General features: G+C 47.1%; 1 protein-coding gene across 1 annotated transcript in view; it reads left to right on the top strand.

Moving 5' to 3' along the window:
- Positions 1-23,405, top strand: part of TMEM163 (transmembrane protein 163) — a 200,855-nt gene extending 177,450 nt beyond the window's left edge. The window contains exons 6-8 of the mRNA XM_075317134.1: positions 7,672-7,783; positions 15,515-15,656; positions 16,291-23,405. Coding sequence (XP_075173249.1) covers positions 7,672-7,783; positions 15,515-15,656; positions 16,291-16,351 — 315 coding nt within the window. The 3' untranslated portion in view covers positions 16,352-23,405. The remainder of the gene's footprint in view (positions 1-7,671; positions 7,784-15,514; positions 15,657-16,290) is intronic.
- Positions 23,406-24,712: the final 1,307 nt, after the last annotated feature.

The following is a 24,712-nucleotide window of genomic DNA, read 5'->3' as shown; positions in this document are numbered from 1 at the left end:
CTCTCTCTTTAGCTGAAGATGGATTTCGGGTAGCACTCCTAGTTGACCGTTCTCCCCCGTCAGTAGCCACTGCGCGGGCGCTGTTAGACAGCAACAGCCCCACAGGTCTGCTCCTCACTGAGCCCTATGGAGTTCTGCCCTAACTGACTCACTGCCCCTCCTCTCCTGTTCTTGCCTACGCCACCTAGCAACCAGACTCTCTTACCACACCCCTTGAGAGGAGATGGAGGCTTTTGGCCCCCTCCACTATTCCAGTGAAGGTCAAGGCTTTTCCCCCTCCTGGGATCCCCAGGGGTCCTCTCATGGGTACATGTGTGAGAGCTGATTACTATGCGCCTGTGTACCACACCCCTGTCAGCCTTCTGGATTACCTGTATTGTACTGTCCCCAGCATGGGTGCAGTACTCAGTGGTGCCTGACCAGGTCAGGGGCGCCACATTCCCCCTTAGTTATCACCAGCACGTCCTCGGGCTGCAAGACAACATTTTAAAAATGCATAAAACATTAAAACATGTAAAACATTTTTTTTAAAAGCACCAGGTACCATACATCACCACCCTCCACCCACAAGTCCGTTAACCCACCCAAAACCCTTTCACGTTGGCCGCGGCTTCAGCCACTTCTGGCAGGATGTAGAGGCGGCTTTCATGGGCTGGTGGTTTCAGGGTATACCTGGCTTGGTGGATCCGCGCCCTCAGCCTCTTCTGGCAGGATGCAGAGGCGGCCTCCACAGTTGGTGCTGACCAGGTACCCTCTTTGTGGTGGAGAGCCAGGCCCCATAAACAGGCATGCTCTCTGGTCGCAGGTGAGCCAAGGCCCTATATACGGACGGGCTCCTCCTGGTTGCAGAGGAGCCAAGCCCCTAAACAGGCTGACTCTGGTGGTGGTGGTGCCCTCTGGTGTAACTATTTACACTGCGAGAGTTTGTGGCTATAGCCAGTTCATAGCCTTAAGGTTTATGGTTTTCTCACAATAGTTTTTGTGGGCACATGCTTAAACGTAAATGACTCGCCCACCCCAGGGCTATGGGACACCCGGTGCCGGGCTGGACTAGTCCGGTGGTAGTCAGTGGTGGCTGGGCCCGGCTCCGTGGCCCTGGTGGGTGTCAGTAGAATATGTGGCTTGCTTGTTAATGGTTGTGTTCGTGACGCCACCTGTGGTATGCGGCTAATAAGCCGCCGCTGCCGTGTGAGGCCTCCGGGATGATGATATGGCAGCTATGATGGTACTGCTCCCCACAGGTGGAGCAATGCCCGGGGCACAGTTGGTGCTTGTGACTAACACGGTGCAGGGCCGACAGGCGAGGAAAGAACCAGGCACAAACAACAGTCTCTTTACCTTTTCCTCTTTTACTCTGGGAACAGTCCAGTCCTGGGAGACCGTTACAGGTGGTGATGGGGATCCGGTCGGCCTGGAAGTACTTGGGGTGATCTTTCTGGCCAGATGAGTATGAGGCCTACTCCTGTACCTTTCTTGGTGATGATAGGACCCTGCTTCTCTGAATCCAGCAATGGCCCTCTTCGCTGCTGGGACCAATAGCACGTCCCTTCCCTCTGTAGGTGGCTGCGCAGGCCCACTCCCTGGTGCTTCTCCGCTGGGGTCCACACCGGGCCCTGATGCTGCAGCTGTACCTTGGATGTGTCTGGGCCAGGGGCTTGCAGCTCCCCTGCCCTTCGGATTCGGCTACCAGGGACGGATTTTATACCCTGGCAACCACAGACTCCGATGTCCGAGTCTCTCTGCTGCCTCTCAGCTACTCCTGCTTCTCTGGGCCAAACTGCTCCAGCTCTAGGCCCCAGATTCACAGGACAGCTCACTCTGTGTCTGTTCACTTCTGCTGCTCCCTACAGACTAACTAACTCCTCCCCCAGGTCAGGCTTAAGGAAGCTCCCTGAAACTTCAGGTTCAGAGCTCCCCCTACTGGCCTGAGGGAGAAACTGCGGTGGATGTTAACTTACTGGCCAGTAGATTTCCCCATTACCTCCAGGCTCAGCATTAACCCTCAGGAGGGCAATGCCGTTGTGGCGACCAGGTCCTAGGGCGCCACATAAACGTTGCAAAACAAACTTTTCAAAACTTTAACTTTCTAACTGCTGAACTTCTTACTTTCCTTTACTCCTCCATACCAGGGCTTTGGCCTGTTGGGCTGCGGCACCTGTTGCTTTCTTGCTCTTTGTCGTCGTCTGAGGTAGTCTCATCTGTAGGTTCCTTGTCTTTTCTTTCTTGATCTTCATCTGTTTCCTTTGCTGCATCTGTTTCTTTATCTCTGTCTTTTCTTTCTTCTTTGGGACATGGTGCTACATCTAAGGCATACCAGCCTCTTTCTCCTTGGTGCATGGTGAACTGCACTGTGTCTCCCATTTTTAAGTTTCTGCCAGGGTGTCCTCTGGGCAAGTGGGCTCTCACATCCCTCCTATTAACGAAAATGCCCTCTTTCATACCCGGTGCCACAATAAAGCCGTATCCGCTTTTCAAGTTAAAGTCTTCCACAACTCCTCTACAAAGGGGTCCTCTGGCCTGTGCTTTGGCTCTTCTCAGGAACCTTTTTTCTTGTAGGTCTCTGGCCGTGACTTCCCTCTGCTCTGGGGATGGCGGTGCAGGGGACAGCGTTGTTCTGTTGCGACGCCTTGTCCTGCGGCCTGAACTCTGCGTGGTACAGCTTGCAAGCTCCCAGGTGAGACTTTTAGGCAGATCTTCGTCAGCGGACGGTGTCAGGTCTTCCTCATCCCAACGGGAATAGGGCAACATCTCCGGCTCTGAGTATGGATCCACTGCTGGTGGCTCCTGAGTCAGCTCCTCAGCTTCCTGGCCTCCTCTCCCCCTTAGTTCTTCGCTGCACTCTGGTTGTGGCAGCGCTGGGGATGAGTGTTCCTCAGCTGGCCCAGGCGGTGGACTCTTCGGCGTGGTCGCTGCAGGGGTTGCCTTAGGGGTGTGCGGAGGGAGCATGTATCTGTCCACCATCTCCTGTGGGAACTTGGCCTCCAGGTCAGCCTTCAGCTGCCAGTACGCGGGGTCCTCCCCCAGCGTGGGCTTCCTAGCAGGGACCTCTTTGGACTGGGGAGCGGTGTCTGCTCTGGCCTTGCAGGCCGGGGAAAATGGTGATGCAATCTTTCCTTGGCGGGCCGCGCCCGGCATGGCGGCGGCCTGGTCTTGGCGGGCCGCGCCTGGCAGGGCGGCGGCCTGGATCAGCGTCGCTGTTGCAGGGGGCTCTGTGCAGGCTGGGCTGGACGTCGCTGCAGCAGTCTGGGCTTGGCGGGCCGCACCTGGCGGGGCTGCGGCCTGGTTCAGCACCTCACTTGCGGCGCGGACGAGCGTTGCTGCGGCGGTGGGGTCTTGGCGGGCCGGGCCTAGCAGGGCGGCGGCCTGGGTCAGCGTTACGCCTGCGGCGCGGATGAGGGTCGCGGTGGCAGCCGGTTCTTTGCGGGCCGAGCTGGGCATCGCTGCGGCGGGCTGGGCTTGGCGGGCCGCACCTGGCATGGCTGCGGCCTGGCTCAGCGTCGCCACACCGGGCGCCTCTTCAGGGACCGCGGGCGTGGCAGCAGGGGTCGGGGCATCCGGGCCGGCAGGGGCAACACTGGACTCACCCATCGGTAGCAGCATCGGGGTCTGAGTCGTTACCGCCCGGTCTGGCACTCGGTGCGCGGCTCTCTCCTCGTAGGCCCGAACCGCCGCGGTCATCCATAGAAACTCCTCGCGTCCCTCTCTGATCAGCCTTCCGACCCTGGCTTCCAGTTGATCGCAGAACTCGGCGAGCTCCCGACACCACCAGGCAGCGGAGCCTGGCTCTGGGTCTCTGCACTCAGACGCCATTTTCTCTAGCAAGCTGCTGGCTTCTCTCCTGCTCCGCCGTCTCTGGACGCTTCCGCTCTCTTCACAAGCGAGGTCAGAACTCTGCAGGGGATCTCTGGGTAGCCACACCTCTTCGTGGGCGGTAACTTCTTCCAGCGCGGGCTGCTGTTGTTTTTCAGCGCGCTTTTCATGGTGGCAATATGGCGGCGCTTCCAATTTTCCAAGCGGACCGCCCAGGCACATGGTCACCTGTCTGAACAGGTCTAGTCCTTATCCTGTTCGTGACGCCAGATGTGAAGCCCCACAAGTGCAGTGTCGGTGCATTACCTTCAGGGACTCCACGTAGCTGGATCTGGTCACAGGTAGGAGATCTTCTTCTTGTCGTGACGCCACTCTCAGAATTGCGGTCAGTGGGGACCGCCACTGCAGGTTGAGGGACGCCTGGGGCTGATGGTGAGTGCAGTTAGTTGGAATAGCCTCCTGAGAGTGAGGCAAGCCCCAGGGCCCTGTGTAGGTACGTAGAACCACAAGGCGCAGAATAACTCCACACAGGCAGAATGTCTTTCAGGGTTTTTACTCACTTCAGGTGGCAGGGTGAGTAACCCGGGCGTAGCTGGGATGAACCAGGCGGGAACCAGGTGTCCTTCAGGCTGACTTGTGAGGGTGACTACTAACTCGCCTTCCTTAGCCCTTTTTGGTTTGGGGTGACCCCGACTTTTAGTCCCTATGGGGGTCACCCAGGGAAGTTGCTGAAGCCTCACTCCCCTTCGTTTGCCGTGTGCTTGTTGCCTGGGCCAGATCACTCCAGCTTCTTGCCTCCTGTGAGCTATGGGCCCTAACTGTGGCTACGTGGCTGCGGCTTTTGTGGTGTTGTGGCGTGGGCTTTGAGAGCCCCACACCGGCAGGTTTAGCAAAAGAAAGCTGGATCTATCTCCGCTTCGGGATCTGCCGCCCGTTTGGGCCTGGTACTCTCTAGCAGTCTCCTTACTTCCCACTCCGTGCTCTCTCTTTAGCTGAAGATGGATTTCGGGTAGCACTCCTAGTTGACCGTTCTCCCCCGTCAGTAGCCACTGCGCGGGCGCTGTTAGACAGCAACAGCCCCACAGGTCTGCTCCTCACTGAGCCCTATGGAGTTCTGCCCTAACTGACTCACTGCCCCTCCTCTCCTGTTCTTGCCTACGCCACCTAGCAACCAGACTCTCTTACCACACCCCTTGAGAGGAGATGGAGGCTTTTGGCCCCCTCCACTATTCCAGTGAAGGTCAAGGCTTTTCCCCCTCCTGGGATCCCCAGGGGTCCTCTCATGGGTACATGTGTGAGAGCTGATTACTATGCGCCTGTGTACCACACCCCTGTCAGCCTTCTGGATTACCTGTATTGTACTGTCCCCAGCATGGGTGCAGTACTCAGTGGTGCCTGACCAGGTCAGGGGCGCCACAATAGGGCCACCCACCTAGGGGTCAGGCAGGCTGGTGGGAGGGAGAAAGTTAGTTCAGAAGTAGCCCTCCGAGAGTGAGGAGCTGGGGGAGTTGGAGCTCCCTGTGTGAACTTGGTTGGGTCGCAGACGGTGGTCTGGGACCAGAGGAGTCAGAGACCCGGTCGCAGGGTATTGGAAAAGGGTGAACTGGCTTAGTTTTGGAGAATGGTTGGCACCAGAAAGTCCAGAAACTGGACCGGTTCCGAGCACGGCGGGGTACAGGACCTTAGATCGGGGAGTATCTTCACGCAACCTGATAATTAACCTGCGGAGGATAGTATCTTTATGAACTTTCCCCAAGAGCTCAGAGATCGAAGGCACCAACACAACAAGGGGGATAGGGTTTTCCAGTTTATGCGGCCCACTGAAATCCCAAGTGTCAGCCATCGAGAGCACAGCTCCCCTATTTCAATATAGAGAGCGGGACCCTGACAGCTTCAGGCCGAAGAGTCAGGAACATCTACACAATTGTGCATGGAGGCAGGCTCCAGATCACTAAGTAATACCAGCGGGGACGGACAACCGGACGGGGTCCCCAGAGTGGCAGAGGCATCCAGAGACTTGGTTTACTTCTGTGTCAGAGTCTGCTTAATGGTTGCACCAACATCTTCACAGCCTGAGTGAGTACACTGCTCTCCCTGCGTCCTGCCTGCCCGCATAGCCTGCACAAAGCTATCCTTCACCTAACCTCCAGCTGTCCCGGGGCCTCCCCTACCTGTGGAGGGATCGCCATGTGGCTGCCCCGCTCCATCTCCCTCGGGTACTCCCATCGGCAGCGGCAGTACTCCCCTCACCGCGAACCACGGGTGGCGTCACGAACTATCCCTTGTAAATATTTTCCCTTTTAATCGAGCATCCGCTGAGCCCCGGGTCCGGGGACCCTCGAGCCACAGCAAACCCTGGATCCGAGCAGTTCGCCTGCTTCAGGGGGCGGCACACTTCTATAAATCAGTCTGCATTGTGCAATATGTCTGAAAACACACCTCCCTTCTGTGTCACTTATTGGGGTCTGTGTCTCTGCAGGTAGTGGGACGTGTCTTTGTTTCTTTACTTGAAGCGGTGATGGGTCTTTAAATCTTTACAGCAATGTGACAGTTTTACATAAACTTCGCCGACTGTCATGACGGTGTTAGGCGCTGTTCAGATTCTGATTCTAACACTCCACCCAATGGTTTCACTGGTGTGTGAGATAAACACAGGCAGAATCAACCATCAACCTGCTATGTGCAGATTCATAGGCAGGCTAGCAACAGTTAATCTCTCCTGGTCTGCTCCCTTCCTATTTATGCTGGTTGATACCTTCCACCCATGCCAACTATAGTTTATTCTATGCTGGTTGATACCTGCCACCCATGCCAGCTATAGTTTATTTTATGTTACTCCCTGAGGTGTGGTGTCCCAGACACTGGTGAAAGTTGTGCTGTTTGCTTGGTGCGGTTGTGGAGTTTACCCCTATTGTTTTGTAGCTTCTTTCCTGATCTTGTTTTTCCTCCTGAATCTCTTATTGTCTTATCTTGTGTGTGTGCGGTGTGACAGAGTTTCAATTTTCTCTTGTCTGTCTTTATCTGTGGGTTTCATGACACGCCTGTACCGACCCTCTCTAAGGGGAGGGGGAAATCAGAGCAGGACTGGTCAGGAGCAGGGCCAGGAAGGAGACTCAGGCCTCTCCACCATCAGGAGTATCCCTGAGGTTAGGGAGAGCATAGGGCCCCCTAGTTTGAAGGACAGCCTAAGAGCCTCGTTGGTTCCCTGCTATCCTATAGTCACCGTGACAAGGAAGTGGGGACAGGTGTTTGTCTCACTAAGGGAGGAGGGTTTGGTCTTTGTCTCCCTATGGGAAGTGGGGTGGGTCTTTATCTCTGTAACAAGTGGGGGCGGATATTTCTTTTTCAACAGGAAATGGGGTGAGTTTTTGTTTCTATACTGAAGGTTTTTGTCCTATTTCTGCTCCTATTTGTCATACTGCATACAGACATAACTGAGAGACAACATTTTAGTACAGTTCAGACAAACCAGGCTGGATAGTGAAGGGAAACAAAGCTCTGGTACCTATAGTGCTGGCAGAATGCAGATGAAGAGGTACTGCTCACTCAAAAAAAGGAAATAGCAAGTTACAAATTTAAGAATTGGGGCAATTTCTAGACATATTAGACTAGTATGTGCACTTATATGAGGCATGAGGGCTGCAAGACCACTTTTGTACAGGTTTTGGGTAAAAGTACAGATGACAATTTGATGAAATCTGGACGCCATGCTGCTGGATGCAATTATAACACCGGCGCTAGCTGTAATAAGTGTTAAAGGGAATGTCCAGACAAGAAAACCTATTATTTCATGTTGACATGTTGATATACGCTGTCTGTGATGTCCGGATATTGTATTAATCTGGCCTTCTTGTCTTGCAGGACGGCTTTTTATTTAGCGTCTCCATCTTAAGCGGACTCCTGTGTACGGCATTGGCTGCGGTGAAATTCATGCTGGGGAAAATCCTGACGAGTCGAGCACTGATCACTGATGGTGAGTAATAAAAATATAATAGGATAAATAAAGGTAGATTGATACTGATCGGCCAAAACATAAACCAGTGTGAATAACGTCCTATAGTGACAATGGTCTTGTGGCGCCCTGGACAAGCCAGGTCGTCACAGGTACTACACCAACACGCCCTACACCCCGGCTAGGCACACCTAAGTCAAACACAAACCCTTGTTGCCTTCCTCCAGGGGCTGATGTCCACACCAGGGGGTGGGCCAGGCGGTTGGTCCCGCCCACCGAGGAATTCACAGCCCTGGAGGCGGGAAAAAGGTTGAGATCAGTTAGAGAGAGTGAGGTGGTAGCAGAGGAGACTGACCGTGTCCGGGTGCGTGGCCCGGGCACACAGCAAGGTTGGCAGACGGTGGTGACCGTCTGCAGGAGAGGCTGATTGGAGTGAACCGTAAGGACCGGGAACGGGCGGTGGCCCGACGGTACCGGATCGGGGAGTGAAGAGAAGCCAGCACCATTCAGCAGGGCCTACGGACCCCGACCAGGCTAGGAGTCGCCGTAAAACCGGTCAAATCCGTTAGCGAAGGGAACCTCCGGGGTTTCCCAGCAGCCAAGACCCGATTGAAGGCATCAGCTCACACCGTAGAGGGAAACACAGTCACCGCCAAGGCTACAGTTCCCAGGGCCAGAGCCTGCGGGCAAAAGGGGCTCCCTCAGCATCCATCCAAGCTGGAGAGCGGGTTACCGGTGGGAAGCCATTGGAACCGTCTACACTACACAGGTGCAGGGAAAGGCAGTCACCATCAACCTACCGGGAGGAGAAACACCGCAGCCGCCTGTGGGACCCGTCCATCCAGCCGTTTGTTTGACCAGAGACTCTGTGTGAATTACTGGCTGAGTGAGTACCACCGTGCCGTGCGGCACAGCGCTGCCCCCGCGGCCCTGCACCTCACCAGGCCCCGTAACCCGCCTGCCATCCCTGAAACCCTCACCGGGGCCCCGGGACAACCAACCCCCTACCCACGGAGGGGAGGACCAACATCCAAGCTGCTCCCAGTCATCGCTCCTGGGATCCCCGTCCAGAGCAGCGGTGGTGTCACCAATATCACCACAACCGTGGGTGGCGTCACGGACAACATCCCCAAACCACACACCAAACCCCCTTTCACTCACAGGCGAGGAGCGCCGCTCAAGTCCCCGGGATCCGGCCCACCGCTCGAGCCACCACCGAGCAGCAGCAGCCGAACCCGAGCAGTGGGTGAGCGCAGCGTCCCCTCCTCCACCCGCGACAGTCTCATCAGGGATGGAGCACAATGGGCAGCGTCTTATCACTCATTGTTGGAAGCAGAAACAATGGACAAGTGTGACAAGTACTGGGGATGGCTTTAGGGCCAGGTCCGAGCACCCCAGAAATGGCAGCTCTTATGGGTGTTCCTGTTATGCACTGAATATTAGCTAGTAGAGATTATGAAAATCCTATACTAGACCAAATTATAAGTGCGTGGCTCCACTCATAAATGACAAAGACCTACAAAACATATGAGTGTATAAGCCATTTGATTAAAAATATATTTTTATTCAAACAAATCATTAAAAAAGACATATAAAAACGAGCTCACTAGCAGGTAGCCTCAGGTTATCAAGAAAAGTTTAGTTAAATGACATACAAAGGTACAAAAAAAATCCAAAAAAAAATCAAAAAAGGTGTGCATAAGTATGCTCCAGGTGATATAATGCCTGAAAACAGGGGCTGAAGAAAATCCTCATGAATACGAATAAATAAAAGATGGATGTGGACCGGATTGTAATAACTGCTTAGAAATCAACAAGTATTGTATAAACAACAAATTATCTCTATATAGGCAAAAAGGAGGATGAAATGAGCATGCAAATGTCCAACAGGGATAAAGATAGCAACCTCCTAAGGCAAGATTAAAGCGGGCTTTACACGCTGCGACATCGCTAATGCGAACTCGTTGGGGTCACGGAATTTGTGACGCACATCCGGCCGCATTAGCGATGCCGTTGCGTGTGACACCGATGAGCGATTTTGCATCGTTGCAAAAATGTGCAAAATCGCTCATCGGTGACATGGGGGTCCATTCTCAAAAATCGTTACTGCAGCAGTAACGAGGTTGTTCCTCGTTCCTGCGGCAGCACACATCGCTCCGTGTGACACCGCAGGAACGAGGAAGCTCTGCTTACCTGCCTCCCGGCCGCTATGCGGAAGGAAGGAGGTGGGTGGGATGTTACGTCCCGCTCAGCTCCGCCCCTCCGCTGCTATTGGGCGGCCGCTCAGTGACATCGCTGTGACGCCGCACGGACCGCCCCCTTAGAAAGGAGGCGGTTCGCCGGTCACAGCGACGTCGCCGGGCAGGTAAGTATGTGTGACGGGTCTGGGCGATGTTGTGCGGCACGGGCAGCGATTTGCCCGTGTCGTGCAACAGATGGGGGCGACTACCCACACTAGCGATATCGGGACCGATATCGCAGTGTGTAAAGCCCGCTTTAAAGTATGCCAATGAGCAGGGCACCCAGCAGAGGATTTAAATATAAACAAAAGTCACCATTAATTCCACATAGTGGTGAACGACACAAAGGGGAAATAAGAAATGTACATAGATTATGTACACAGAGGAAAAAGGAGACCACCTAGAACTAAGATTAACTCAAAGGAGACATGGGGGGCAGGTCAGGGCACACAAGGAACACACAACCAATAAGGAGACAACCTGAAGGTGAAAAAAGTACCCCTACGCGCGTTTCGCGTTTGCTTCTTCCAGGGGCATTTCAAATTAGATTTTTTTAGTCTAGCTGCCCAGACACGGATGTTTTTAACCTAGATAGTGGCATTTTAGGTAGGGTACCGGAATATTGAGATTTACCTTGCCGTTGGTTTCCAGGCTTACATGCATTGGCCAATTCATAAACTAAAAATCTAATTTTTTTATATAGCAGTAATACAGTACCAGAGTTCCCTTATACATTGTTGGCATTTTAGTGTGCAGCTGTATGTGTGACGCCCTGGGCAAGCCAGGGGTCACAGGTCACAACATCACATGCACCCCACATTCCCGGCAGGTACATCAAGCTAACCTAAAATCCTTGTTGCCTTCCTCCAGGGGCTGATGTCCACACCAGAGGGTGGGCCAGGCGGTTGGCTTCGCCCACCGAGGAGTTCACAGCCCTGGAGGCGGGAAAACCAGGCAGTCCAGCTAGGGAAGTAAAAGTAGAAGGAAGTGAAGTGGTAGAGGAGCTGGAGAGAAAGAGTAAAAAGTGACAGTTGTAAAGCCTGAAGTTGGTCCGGGTGTGTGCCCCGGACTGAGACAGCAAGGTCAGCAGACGGCGGTGATAGTCTGCAGGGGGACTGCTTGGAGGTTGCTGGAAGGACCGCGGACGGGTGGTGACCCGGCGGTACCGGAGCAGTATACAAAGAACAGTCAGCACCAGGGCAGGGGCCTTTCGGATCCCGGCAAGGCTAGGAGTCGCCATAATTTGCCAAATCCGTCAGTGAAGGGGACCTCTGTCTCCTAACAACCAAGTCCCGATTGAAGGCAACAGTCCGACCGTTAAGGGGAGACACCGCCACCGCCAGGGCACCAGTTTCCCAGGGCCAGCGCCTGCGGGCAAAGTAGGGCTCCTTCGGCCCAGATTGAAGCCGAGGAGTGGGTAACCGGTGGGAACCCATCGCTACCAAGAGACTTTACATAGGTGCAGGGAAGAGACCGTCACCGCTAACTGCAGGGAACCGCAGCACCGTAACCATCCGAGGGACCCGTCCAACCAGCCGTTTGTTTACCGAGAACTGTGTCGTGTTTACTGGCTGAGTGAGTACCTCCGTGCCGTGCGGCACAGCGCTGCCCCTGCGTCCCTGCACCTCCACAGGCCCCATACCCGCCTGTCCACCATACCAACCCCATCACTGGGCCCCGGGAGCACCAAAACACCAAAACCCCTACCAACGGAGGGGCAAATCAACAACTGGCTGCTCCATACCATCACTCCCGGGCTCCCCAGACAGAGCAGCGGTGGTGTCCACTTAATCACCACAACCGTGGGTGGCGTTACGGACAATAAACTATCCCAAAAACCAATCCCCTTTCACTCACGGGCGAGGAGCGCCGCTCGAGTCCCCGGGATCCGGCCCATCGCTCGAGCCACCGAGCAGCGGCAGCAGCAGGCCGCAGCAGCCGGACCCGAGCAGTGGGAGAGCGCGGCGTCCCCTCCTCCGCCCGCGACATATGCATCTTGTATTTGCTATGTTTTTTCAGCTGGCACCTATTCACACTTGTAGGAGGTGCGGGTCAGTTTTTTTGAAATATTTATAAGAGAAAGGTGGCTGAGTATGCACTGGCGATCACACGCAGAAAGGAGCCCCTATGCAAGAAAAATGAACGGGCCCTTCGCAGCCCAAGAGCTCTTCATAATCCACATTTCCACCTGCTATGGAGATGGAAATGGGCCACTTGACTCTCGGGCCCCTGTGCGGCTGCACTAATGATATGTCCGCCCCTGTGTGCATGGGTCTGGGTAGCTGTAGACGGCTCAGCGTGCCCATTGTCTGTCCAGTACTGAAGCTCCTACAAGAGACACTCGAGCATCAGAATTGGAGCAATGGTCTGGTAAGTCATGGTCTCACATCATCGGTGTAGCCGGGTGCATCTCTTACCAGGGAAAGTGATGGCACCGGGTTTGGAGGAAGACGAGCGGCCGGAGGCTGTGTGATGGGGCGATGGAAATCGTGTGGATATGACACATAGAACGTATGGACCATTGTACGGACCCCAGTAGCCCCTTCATGCCTGCTGAGCCCCTCAGGGCGGTGGCCCTCTCAGTGGGATAATGCACCCGGTAGCTCTTCATATATTCTTCAGGAATGGATAAACACGACAAAGTGATCAAGGGGATGATTTGTCTCCAAATTCCAGATCTCCATCTTATTGATTATCACTGGAAAGATTGCACAGAGCAACTTACAGGACCTAAAGGATCCGCTGCTAATGTATTAGTGCCAGATACCACAGGACACGTCCGGGATCTGGTGGATCCTTGTCTTGGGCCCGGTGTCAGGTATCTTTCGGGCAGCACAAGGGGGACTGCAGACACTTCAGGTCTGCACATCCACCAATCAAGCATGGTCACCATTTAGGGGCCAGTAAGAAACGTTTGACCATTGGCAGCAGCATTCTCCGACAATGCACAGGTCGGAGGTCTCTACTATTTTCTGGATCAGATTGTGTAATGACTTGGCTGTAAATCTGTTCTCCTCCGTGTAGATATAATTACAGGAGCTGCGCCCCTCTGCAGCCGGCAGATGCTCCATCCCAACTAATGCAATTTGTACGGATCCTCGGCTATGAGCCGGCACTCCTATAATGGAAGCGGTACAAGCACTAACCACAGAGGAATAGCTGCAGCCATTAAACAAGGCCAGTAGGAGATTATTCCACGTAGCCTGTGTCCCGGGGGCGGCACGAGCCCATTCTGAACATGCAATATGTTGGTGACATATCGGTCACTACTAATCCCACCAACAAGAACTCTCCACTCACACGACACGTGCCCTGGGCATCCAAAGGCTCCATCAAAACTATGTACCAATGAGGCTTTACTCAGGCCCTATAGGTGTCCTGTTACCTTAGCCTTTGACCCATTCCTTTGCTTGGGGGATGAGGGGTGGGGAGTGTGGGCTGTGCCATCGGCTTCATCTGCCTAGGGCACCTAGGGCATACCTTGTCCTGTTCCTGATACTGCCCCCTATGTACAGGAATATAACTACTATAATACTACCCCTATGTACAAGAATATAACTACTATAATACTGCCCCTATGTACAAGAATATAACTACTATAATAGTGCTCCCTATGTACAACAATATAACTACTATAATACTACCCCTATGTACAAGACTATAACTACTATAATACTGCCCTCTATGTACAAGAATATAACTACTATAATACTGCCCCCTATGTACAAGAATATAACTACTATAATACTACCCCTATGTACAAGAATATAACTACTATAATACTGCCCCCTATGTACAAGAATATAACTACTATAATACTGCCCCTATGTACAAGAATATAACTACTATAATACTACCCCTATGTACAAGAATATAACTACTATAATACTGCCCCTATGTACAAGAATATAACTACTATAATAGTGCTCCCTATGTACAACAATATAACTACTATAATACTGCCCCTATGTACAAGACTATAACTACTATAATACTGCCCTCTATTTACAAGAATATAACTACTATAATACTGCCCCCTATGTACAAGAATATAACTACTATAATACTACCCCTATGTACAAGAATATAACTACTATAATACTGCCCTCTATGTACAAGACTATAACTACTATAATACTGCCCCCTATGTACAAGAATATAACTACTATAATACTGCCCCGTATGTACAAGAATATAACTACTATAATACTGCCCTCTATGTACAAGAATATAACTACTATAATAGTCCTCCCTATGTACAGGAATATAACTACTATAATACTGCTCCTATGTATAAGAATATATCTACTATAATACTACCCCCTATTTATAAGAATATAACTACTATAATACTACCCCTACGTACAAGGATATAACTACTATAATACTGCCCCTATGTATAAGAATATAACTACTATAATATTGCCGCTATGTACAAGAATATAACTACTATAATACTATCCCCTATGTATAAGAATATAACTACTATAATACTGCCTCTATGTACAGGAATATAACTACTATAATACTGCCCCTATGTACAAGAATATAACTGCTATAATACTGCCCCTATGTACAAGAATATAACTACTATAATACTGCCCCTACGTACAAGGATGTAACTACTATAATACTACCCCCTATGTATAAGAATATAACTACTACAATACTGCCAGATCATAAGAGATATCACAACAAAACTTTAGAAGGGTAATTTTTGTCGTTTGGAAACAGCATTTTAGCAGGTTCTGTCATTCCCTTTTGGAGCCAGAGGGCACATTAATATATTCATGGTGAGGAAGCGTGTCTCACTCTGATTTTGGAAATTACAATTGCTAACTTTAATCAAATATTGATATGTAATAAAGAATATGTCGGCAGCACAGAATACTTATTTTGTCACAGTTGGGGTTTTACATTTCGCTGCCCATGGGCCAGTAATGTCGACTATAATATAGACTGGTCAGGCCTTGTTCACACTGGCTATTTATGTAGCATGATATTTTGCTGTGTAAGACTTGGTTACACTTTGCTGGTTACATTTTTTATCAGGAACTTGATTATTAAAAGGAAATCTAAACTTTCTATAGATTAAATGAAATAAAACTAAAATAACTTTTAATACTAACCATTGTTCTGATTGCAGACAGCAGTATAAAGAATGGTGGACATATATATATATATATATATATATATATATATATATATATATATATATATATATATATATATAATGGTTAAAATAGTGATAGTACTATGTTATATGACATATACCCCAGTGAATGCCAAAATTTGAAAATTTGCATCACAATTTTTGTCTTGTCCTTCCTTAATTTAATGTATTTTATGATTTTTTTGTTTTATTTCAAAACTTTTTTAGTAAAAAAAGTGTTAAAAAAATTAATATAAATCACATTTTGCTCAGCAGTAACCTCCCATTTGCTTTATCCTCTAGTCACAGACAAAGCTGTGTTTTATATTAATGATATATTTTGTGCTGATTTATTTCTAGGCTTTAACTCTTTGGTGGGCGGCATCATGGGATTCTCTATTCTCATAAGCGCTGAGGTGTACAAGCACAATTCCTCTGTTTGGTACCTGGATGGAACTGTCGGAATCTTGATCGGACTTATCATTATGGGCTACGGGATAAAGTAAGTATATCTGGAGCACTTCTATAAGGGTGCAGGTAGCAGTTGCATCCGGATTCTGGTACCTCGGGGGTGGGGTCTAAAGACATTTTTTCATTTAGTAGGTTTTATAAATGGCATATGGTAGGTATCCGACTCTCCCTCAAAACTGGACCGCAAAAGGGTCTGGAGGACACTGAAAAGTGGGAATTTTGGGGCATTTATGTGAAGACTGAGACGCTTCCTGGGGGCTGGGCTTGAATGTCCTAAACAGTAAATGTTAGTAGGTATGCTGGTAGGTGGGGGTCTGTAACAGATTTTACATGTTCTCACCCAAGAGACATTGGAACTTAAGAACTTCCTCAAATTCCTTTAGAAATAGCAAAATTGGAGTATATTTGCATAATCCCTCTCAAAAACAGGATGGTTTGGAGTCATGCTTAAAGGTCTTCAACCAACTCCATCACATAGATAGGTCACTAGCTCATGCTGACCTCACATAGCACAGAATAGCAGAGAAAAAATAGTTCTATATAGAATGAAAGCAAATCTGCCAATCAGATAATCTAAACAAAGGCCCCGCCCCCGAGGAGCTGACAAGCACTGTAAACAGTGTATGCAATGTGTTTTCATTCTTCTCTCTTTTCTTGACTTGCAGGTTACTATTGGATATGGTTCCCCGAGTGAGACAGACCCGCCATTATGAGATGTTTGAATGAAGGGACCAAGGGGATCTTATTTACCTCTTAAAAAAACTTTCATCACAAATGACAGCAGCAAATATTTCAATGGTGTGTACCAAACTTATATTGTTGGGTTGAAAAAAAAACTATATATAACCCTTGTGCGCAAATTAACATTTATCCGACTGGTATGCGATTGCCGAACTTTACATCCTGAAGAAGGAGCCGGCGCACAAACCTCCGGGAAATGGACTTATGTTATTTGTATCTATGACCGTACTCTACGTATCTACAGAAGGAACCCCGACTCCGGATTATGGCCGACTGTGGACTCATCAGCTGATTGGCGCTGCAAAAGATGAAAAAACAAGAGTATTTTTCTATATACATATATTATGCGTGCAGAGCTGCCTCATGAACTCAGTGTACGGTGTATACCTCCACAAGCACAGAATAAACCCCACAATTATGAGCACAAAGAAAGAGCAAACGGACATAACGAAAATCGTTCACATCACATACAGTCATGGGCAAAAATATTGGCACCCTGGAAACCATTCAAGGGTGCCAACACTTTTGCAATGACTGTTTAAAGCAACTTTAGTCACATAGAAAAATTCAACTACCTGCTTCTTGTCTGTAGGGGGCAGTGTAGTAGGACTGACATCTTAATTTGCAGTGACAATGGCTGAATAGGTTTTATCTGTGACGACCTTGGTTTTTTTTTCTGTGTCAGAAATAAGTTCAGAGCAGTTGTCACGTCCTTTCCAAAACTCTTTTTTTGACAAGTCGATATTCTTGCATTTGCCAACAGAGGGCAGCAATGAGCACAAGAGACGGCTGCCTCCAGAATAAGGACAAAATATAATCTGTGCTCTATCCTGGGTCTAAATAAGAGGGAAATTATGATATATTTGCCATTTGTGAATTTAATTCTTTACATATAATGGTCCAAGCTCTTTCTTTTTATATAGAGGTCCAAATCCCCTGCAGAAACAAACTAAAATGTTAATGTTCTGCTTTCCTCCATCTGCCACTAGAGGGAGCTCAGGAGATTACTGCATACTCTTAATATGCAGATCTCCATAGTATGCTGGAGCTCCCTCTAGTGGAAGGTAAAGGTCAATGCAGGGAATTTGGAGAACTGAGTCAGAAAAATACAGTTCCATCCAAATAAAAATTTTGCATGTGATGATTAAAGATGGAGCTCAACTTTACAACATTTATTATCGCACTCAAAGGCGAGATTAATTGATCTTTAAAAGCACATTTTTAAACTAAGATGTTTTTATCAAAATTTTATGAAAATTGGAACAGCCTCAAATGGTTGCCAAAATCTTCCTTATAAAGAAATAGCACAGCTCTATATATTTTATGGACCCATTCAGGCTTATTAATTTGCACAAAGTTGTAGATTTTGTGTTAATTTGCATAAAGGGGAAGTTTCCAATAGTTTGGGGGTGTTCCCAGGTTACTCAGGGGTGGGACTTAAAATGTTCCATGATTTAAAATTCAAATATTAGCAAATATCATCCCCCTAATCGCCATTATATATAGTTAATATACCCATTCAGGCTTAATAATTTGTACAAAGACATGGGGTTTGGTCAAATTTGCATAAAGGGGAGGTTTCCAGTAGTTTGGGGGTGTTCCCAGGTTACTCAGGGGTGGGGCTTAAAATGTTAAAAGATCTGAGATTGAAATGTTAGTAAATATCATCCCCACAATCGCTATTATATATATTTAATAGACCCATTGAGGCTTATTAATTTGTACAAAGAGGTGGGGTTTGTGTTAATTTGCATAAAAGGGAAGTTCCCAATAGTTTGGGGGTTTTCCCTGGTTTCTTGGGTTGGGGATTAAAAGGTTAAATGATCTGAGATTCAAAGGTTAGTAAATATCCCCCAATACCCATTTAATATACTGTATATTAAATAGACCCATTTAGGCATATTAATTTGTGCAAAGAGGTGAGGTTTGTTTAATTTGCATAATAGGGAAGTTCTTAATAGTTTGGGGGTGTTACCAAGGTACTCAGGGGTGGGGCTTACATTGTTAATTGATTTGAGATTCAAATGTTAGTGATGTTGAGATGATATTTATCAACATTTGAATTGCAAGACATGGAATACTTTAAGCCCCACCCCTGAGTAACTTGGGAATGCCCCCAAACTAACTCCCCTTTATGCAAATTAACACAAACCCCACCTCTTTGTAAAAATTATTAACCTTTAATGGGCCCGTAAATATATATAATTGCCATTGGGGGATGATATTTAGTTACATTTGAATCTCAGATCATTTAACATTTTAAGCCCCACCCCTGGTAACACCCCCAAACTATTGTAAACTTCCCCTTTATACAAATTAATATAAACCCCACCGGTTTGAACAAATTAAAAAGCCTGACTGGGTCTATTAAATATTATATATATATATATATATATATATATATATATATATATATAAAATAGCGATTGGGGGGATGATATTTACTATTATATATATTTAATGGACCCATTCAGGCTTATTAATGTATACAAAGAGGTGGGGTTTGTTTAATTTGCATAAAGGGTAAGTTTACAATAGTTTGGGGTTGTTCCCAGGTTACTCAGGGGTGGGGCTTAAAATGTTTCATGATTTGAGATTCAAATGGTATTAATTATCATCCCCCCCAATCACCATTAAATATATTTAATAGACTCATTCAGTCCTAATAATTTGTACAAAAAGGTGGGGTTTTGAATTAATTTGCATAATAGAAAAGTTCCTAATAGTTTGGGAGGTATCTCCAAGTTCCTCAGGGGTGGGGCTTAAAACGTTAAATGCTCTGAGATTCAAATGTAGAGTAAATATCATCCCCCAATCGCCATTATATATATTTAATGGACCCATTCAGGCTTATTAATTTATACAACGAGGTGGGGTTTGTGTTAATTTGCATAAAAGGGAAGTTTCCAACAGCTTGGGGGCATTCCTAAGTTACTCAGGGGCGGGGCTGAAAGTGTTCCATGATTTGCAGTTCAAATGTTAGTAAATACCATCCCCCCCATCGCCATTATATATATTTAACCCTTACATCATACGCAGCTCATATCGGGGGGCGTTGAATATCATATTTTTGTGAACACATGGGTGCAATAAATAAGGCAGCGGCCGCTGTGAGAGGTTTGCTCCCCCGACGTGTGGGGTCAGGTACAGGACGGGTCTTACGTTTAGTATTTTGTGGCTGGTTCGTTATCGTTACCGATGTCTCGTGGCGTATTATATGGGTTGTACAACAGGGTCTTACAATGCAAATCCGTAGTTTAAAGCAATACAGGTCTGGATGGCGGAGATGTGGTGTGTAAGGCGCAGGCCATAGTAATAAAGCACAATTATCAGATGGTGGGGTTTTTTTTCCTTTATTAAATAATATCAGGTCCAAATAGAAAAGAAAAAAAAAACAACTTTTATTATAACAACTCAATGACCGGCAATATATCACCTACGTGCAACTTTTTCTATCTTAAAGGGAAACCGACCCTTTTATTTCTATGAATGGGAAAGAAAGGGACAAACCCCTCTGATGTGGTGGATAGAGGGGTCTTATCCAATTCTGTAACTTTCTGCAACTTTTTAACACTTTTCGTCCATCCACAAACAATATAAATACGATTTTATCATATTAACTGAGACTGACACACTGTCACGAGCGCTTCACCTGCATCACACAGACAATGAGGATCAGTTTACAGCTTCTTTACGTGAACAAGAATGTTTTCATTCACTGACAGCAAGCAGGAACGGAATCAGGGTCCTCGAGGTGACAGTAATTTGCAGCCATTCGATTGGTTCTTTGATCGTACAGGTGCCGCGATCCAAATAGGTTTCCTTTTAATTGGCCAAATTATTAGTGATGTCCAACGGGGTTATCCGTTCTGTCCTAGAAAAAAGAAAAACTTTTTATATGAGATGTTTACATTTCTAAAATTAAAATCGCATAAAAATGTTCCTACCGTTTTGTGTATGCAGCTCCTGTGCAGAATGATGCGTCTCCTTGGTTACAGACTACAAATAAGCTGCATTTGTAGTCACACCAGCACTTCAAGTCTTACAGTATATTCACATGTAGCTTTTCTTTTATGCATTTTTTTTTTCTGTACCGTATGCCCAGACTTTATCTAATAAACCACAGAGGAGATTACGCTCATTTTTAGTGCAGATTTTTACTTTTTTGGGGCTGTTTTAATCTCACTGGGGAAAAAACTACAGTAAAGCCTTGTGCACACGCTGCGGTTTGTGACGCATTTTTGACGCGGTTATTCCAAAATCTACATGTCTCTGCTGAAGCCAGCAAAGTCTATGAGATTCCTGAAGTGCTGTGCCAATACTGCGGTTTGTTTGGTTTTTTTTCTTGCAGATTTTGGGCTGATTTTGATGCAGAAAAAGTCTGCAACATGTCAATTATTGGTCTGGATTTGCAGCATTTTTTCACCCATTGACTTCAATGTTGGGATGAAAAAATGCTTCAATTCTGCAGGTGTGTTCACACAGTGAGTTTTTGGTGCCCTTTTCCGCACTTTTTAACACAAAAAACGCATGGTTAAGAAAGGATGTGATGTCATCAGGAGCAGGACAGGAAAATTAAGCAGAAGAATGTTTGAAACAGGAAATGACATCAAGAAAGTTTTTTTTCTTCTTTTTTTTTTTTTTTTTACTAACCTAGCTTTAATGACAGTCTTTTCCTTGTATGCAAAAAAACCGCACCCCCCAAAAAAAGCTGCAAAAACACATTAAAAAAGCGCACCAAAAGCGCACATTTGGTGCAGAAATTTTCTGCACCAAATTTACAGCGTGTGAAAATAGCCTAAAGGGTGCTTTACACGCTGCGACATCGCTAGCGATAGCACCCGCCCCCGTCGTTCTTGCGATATGTGGTGATCGCTGCCGTAGCGAACAATATTGCTACGGCAGCGTCACACGCACTTACCTGCTCTGCGACGTCGCTGTTGCTGCCGAACAATCCTTCCTTCAAGGGGGAGTTTCGTTTGGCTTCACAGCGGCGTCACTAAGCGGCCGGAAAATAGAAGCGGAGGGGCGGAGATGAGCGGCCGGAACATGCCGCCCACCTCCTTCCTTCCGCATTGCCGGTGGCAGGTAAGGAGATGTTCGTCGTTCCTGTGGTGTCACACATAGCGATGTGTGACGCCGCAGGAACGACGAACAACCAGCGGCATGCACCACCAACGATATTATGAAAAGGAGTGACGTGTCAACGATCAACGATTTTTGACATTTTTGCGCTCGTTGATCGTCGCTCCTTGGTGTCGCACGCTGCGATGTCGCCAACGACGCCGGATGTGCGTCACTAACGACGTGACCCTGACGATATATTGTTAGCGATGTCGCAGCGTGTAAAGCACCCTTAAGGCTGTGTGCGCACTCTGAGTTTTTTAATGCAGATTTGGTGCAGATTGTTGCCCTGAAGCCAGCAAAGTGAATGAGAATTCTGAAGTTTTCTGCACACGTTGCTTCTTTTTTTCTTGCAGTTTTGGGTGCAGAAAAATGGAGGAACATGTCAATTGTTGGTGTGTTTTTTCCCATGTTTTTTTAGCCCTTCCAGCCAATGGTTTCACAAAAAAATGCATGGCACAAAAACGTACCAAAAAACGCACAGAAAAAGCACCAAAAACACATGCCAAAAAAATGCACCAAAAATGCACCAAAAAAAACCATGCCTTTTTTTGGTGCGTTTTTCTGCCACAAGATGTGTTTTTTGGTGCAGAAAATATGTGTACCTAATCTGCAGCGTGCGCATATACCTTTAGGCTGGGGCCACACGGGCATCAATGCAAGTGAATCGCATGACACTCAGCTCCCGCTCTGCTGGAGTGTCATGCCAGGGAAGAGAAGGCCGGCGCTGCGGAGGAGATGCACTAATCTCCCCATCTCCTCCATTATCAGCTGATGCGTATATCGCACTTCGGTGTAACACGAGTGCAGTGTGATGTTTCTCTCGCACCCATAGACTTGTATGGGTGCGAGTGAAAACGAATCGGATTCCACCCGCAGCATGCTGTGATTGTTTTCTCGGTCCAATCAGGGCTGAGAAAAAAATCGCCCATAGAGTAACATGAGTCCGGGTGGAATGCGATTTATTTATAGCATTCCACTTGCTCTATTTTACTCGCCGTGTGTGCTAGCCCTTAAAGTGCTGAAAGCAATGTAACGCTGTGGGTTTTTTTTATTACAAAAAAAAAAAAGTGCAAGCAAACCTTCACCTTGTGTAAAAGATTTTGGAAATTGAATTACTTTTGAAAAATCCTTCATTTTTCTGCACAAAAAATGTTCTCAGAAAAAAATGCGTAAAAAATCGTAACATGAACAAGCGCCTAACCCCAGACAGTGAGAGGCTTGTACTTTGCACAGGAGCTGCAGGTACACAACTATTTTTCTTTTTCTTCTTAGATGCCTGGAGATGTTAAAAGAAATAAAAGTAGCAATGTTGGACGGACCCCATAATCTCAGCAGAACTTTCGGTCCTTTCTTATTATTCCTTTAATTGTGAAAAAAAATTCTAAAAAAAACCCCTTTTTAACAATTAAATTGTCAAATGAACAAAGGGGAAAAAATAAAGTTGAGATTGTTCATATTTCCTATGTTTAATACGTGCGATTTATTTTTGTAGCTATTTTACATCCGTGTAGAATTTGCACATTTCGGTTACACGACGGCCGACAGTCACTTTCCCTAACAGGCGTTCTGCCGACTTTCCGTAACATGGCGGTAAATCCGGATAAAGCGGAGTCGTTTTTGTTTTTCGCGAGCAGAGAATAGTTCTTGACTGTCTGTTGTTTTAGGTAAAAATTGATTCTGTATCCAAGTTTTCTGGAAATCTGAAAAAACCCTTCTCAGTAATTTATTACAATTGTATCGTAATTATTAACATTGACGGTGTATTCCCTGAATGTAACGTATATTTTAACGTCTTCCTTAAAGAAGGTGCATTGAATTCTTTGCTGTTGGGGGGGTGATGTGTTACGGCGCCCCCTGATGACAAAGGAATAAATTAAAGTCTTTCAACAATAAATATTTATTCAAAAATAAACGTGACTGTCTCTTTAATTTTAATGTATCCATGTAATATTCTAAGCTCCTCCCCCGAGGAACTATTGTGAAATTAGTTGTTTAATGACTCCAATGGGATTATTAATCCGGTGCATCTAAAATAACGCGCGTTAAAGCTTAAAGAGAGGAAAGAGGAGCTTCACGGGGACAACAACAGAGCTCCGGACCTGCACATCCACGAGAAAGCATCACAAAGAGAAAATGCTCCAAATAAAAGAAGCAAAGAAATCAGCCAAACCGTCCAGGTAGATAAATACATATGTAAGAAACAAAAGTTTCATTGTCAAAAGTTATATTTTTATGATTGATACAACTAATACTGTAATGTAGTTTCTACAGAGCAGGTTTCCCAAATAGTAGTGCCCAAATAAAACTGCTAATTAGTAAAAGAACCTTGTGGCAAAGTCACTGATTAACTTTTATTGGTAAATCACCCCGGACAGAGGGTGATGAAGGGTTACAATCGCCACTGTCCGGTGCTCCTGGCAGTTCAGTCATTGGGAGCATAGGAAATTTGTCCGATTTGTCACCTGGTCTTGTAAGCCATCTTTGCTTTACTGAATATCTGCGAAAAATGATTATATATATATATATATATATTAACCTGAGTTATGCATTATTTCATCTACAACAACACACGCCTAAGGCAGTAAGTAACACAGGATCCACCATTTACAATTGGCGATGTCACAACTCACCTCCTCCTCCTCCTCCTGTACAATGACTGATAACACCTCTATGTACAGCAGATAACACAGGGCCACCATTCACAGTAGAAGATATCACAGCTCACCTTCTTCTGTACAATGACTGATAAGACTTCTATATGCAGTACATATCACAAAACCATCATTCACAATAGCAGATGTCACAGCTCACCTCCTCCTCCTGTGCAATGATTAATAAAACATATATACAAAGTAGATATCACAGGATCCACCATTCACAATCACTGATGTCACAGCTCACCTCCTCCTCCTTTCCAATGACTGCTAATACCTCTATATACAGCAGATAGTACAGGATCACCATTCACAATAGGTGATGTTACAGCTCACCTCCTCCTCCTCTTCCTTCTCCTTTACAATGACTGATAACACTTCTATACACAGTAGATAACACAGGATCCACCATTCAAAATAGGTGATGTCACAGCTCACCTCCTCCTCCTGTACAGTGACTGATAACACCTCTATATACAGTAGATAACACAGGATCCACCATTCACAATAGGCAATGTCACAGCTCACCTCCTCCTCCTCTTGTACACTGACTGATAACTACTGA

This window comes from Anomaloglossus baeobatrachus, chromosome 7 (genome assembly GCF_048569485.1).
Source record: "Anomaloglossus baeobatrachus isolate aAnoBae1 chromosome 7, aAnoBae1.hap1, whole genome shotgun sequence".
In the NCBI taxonomy this organism is placed as follows: Eukaryota; Metazoa; Chordata; class Amphibia; order Anura; family Aromobatidae; genus Anomaloglossus; species Anomaloglossus baeobatrachus.
The sequence above is the reverse complement of the archived record's forward strand: the minus strand, read 5'-3'. Positions and strand labels throughout refer to the sequence as shown.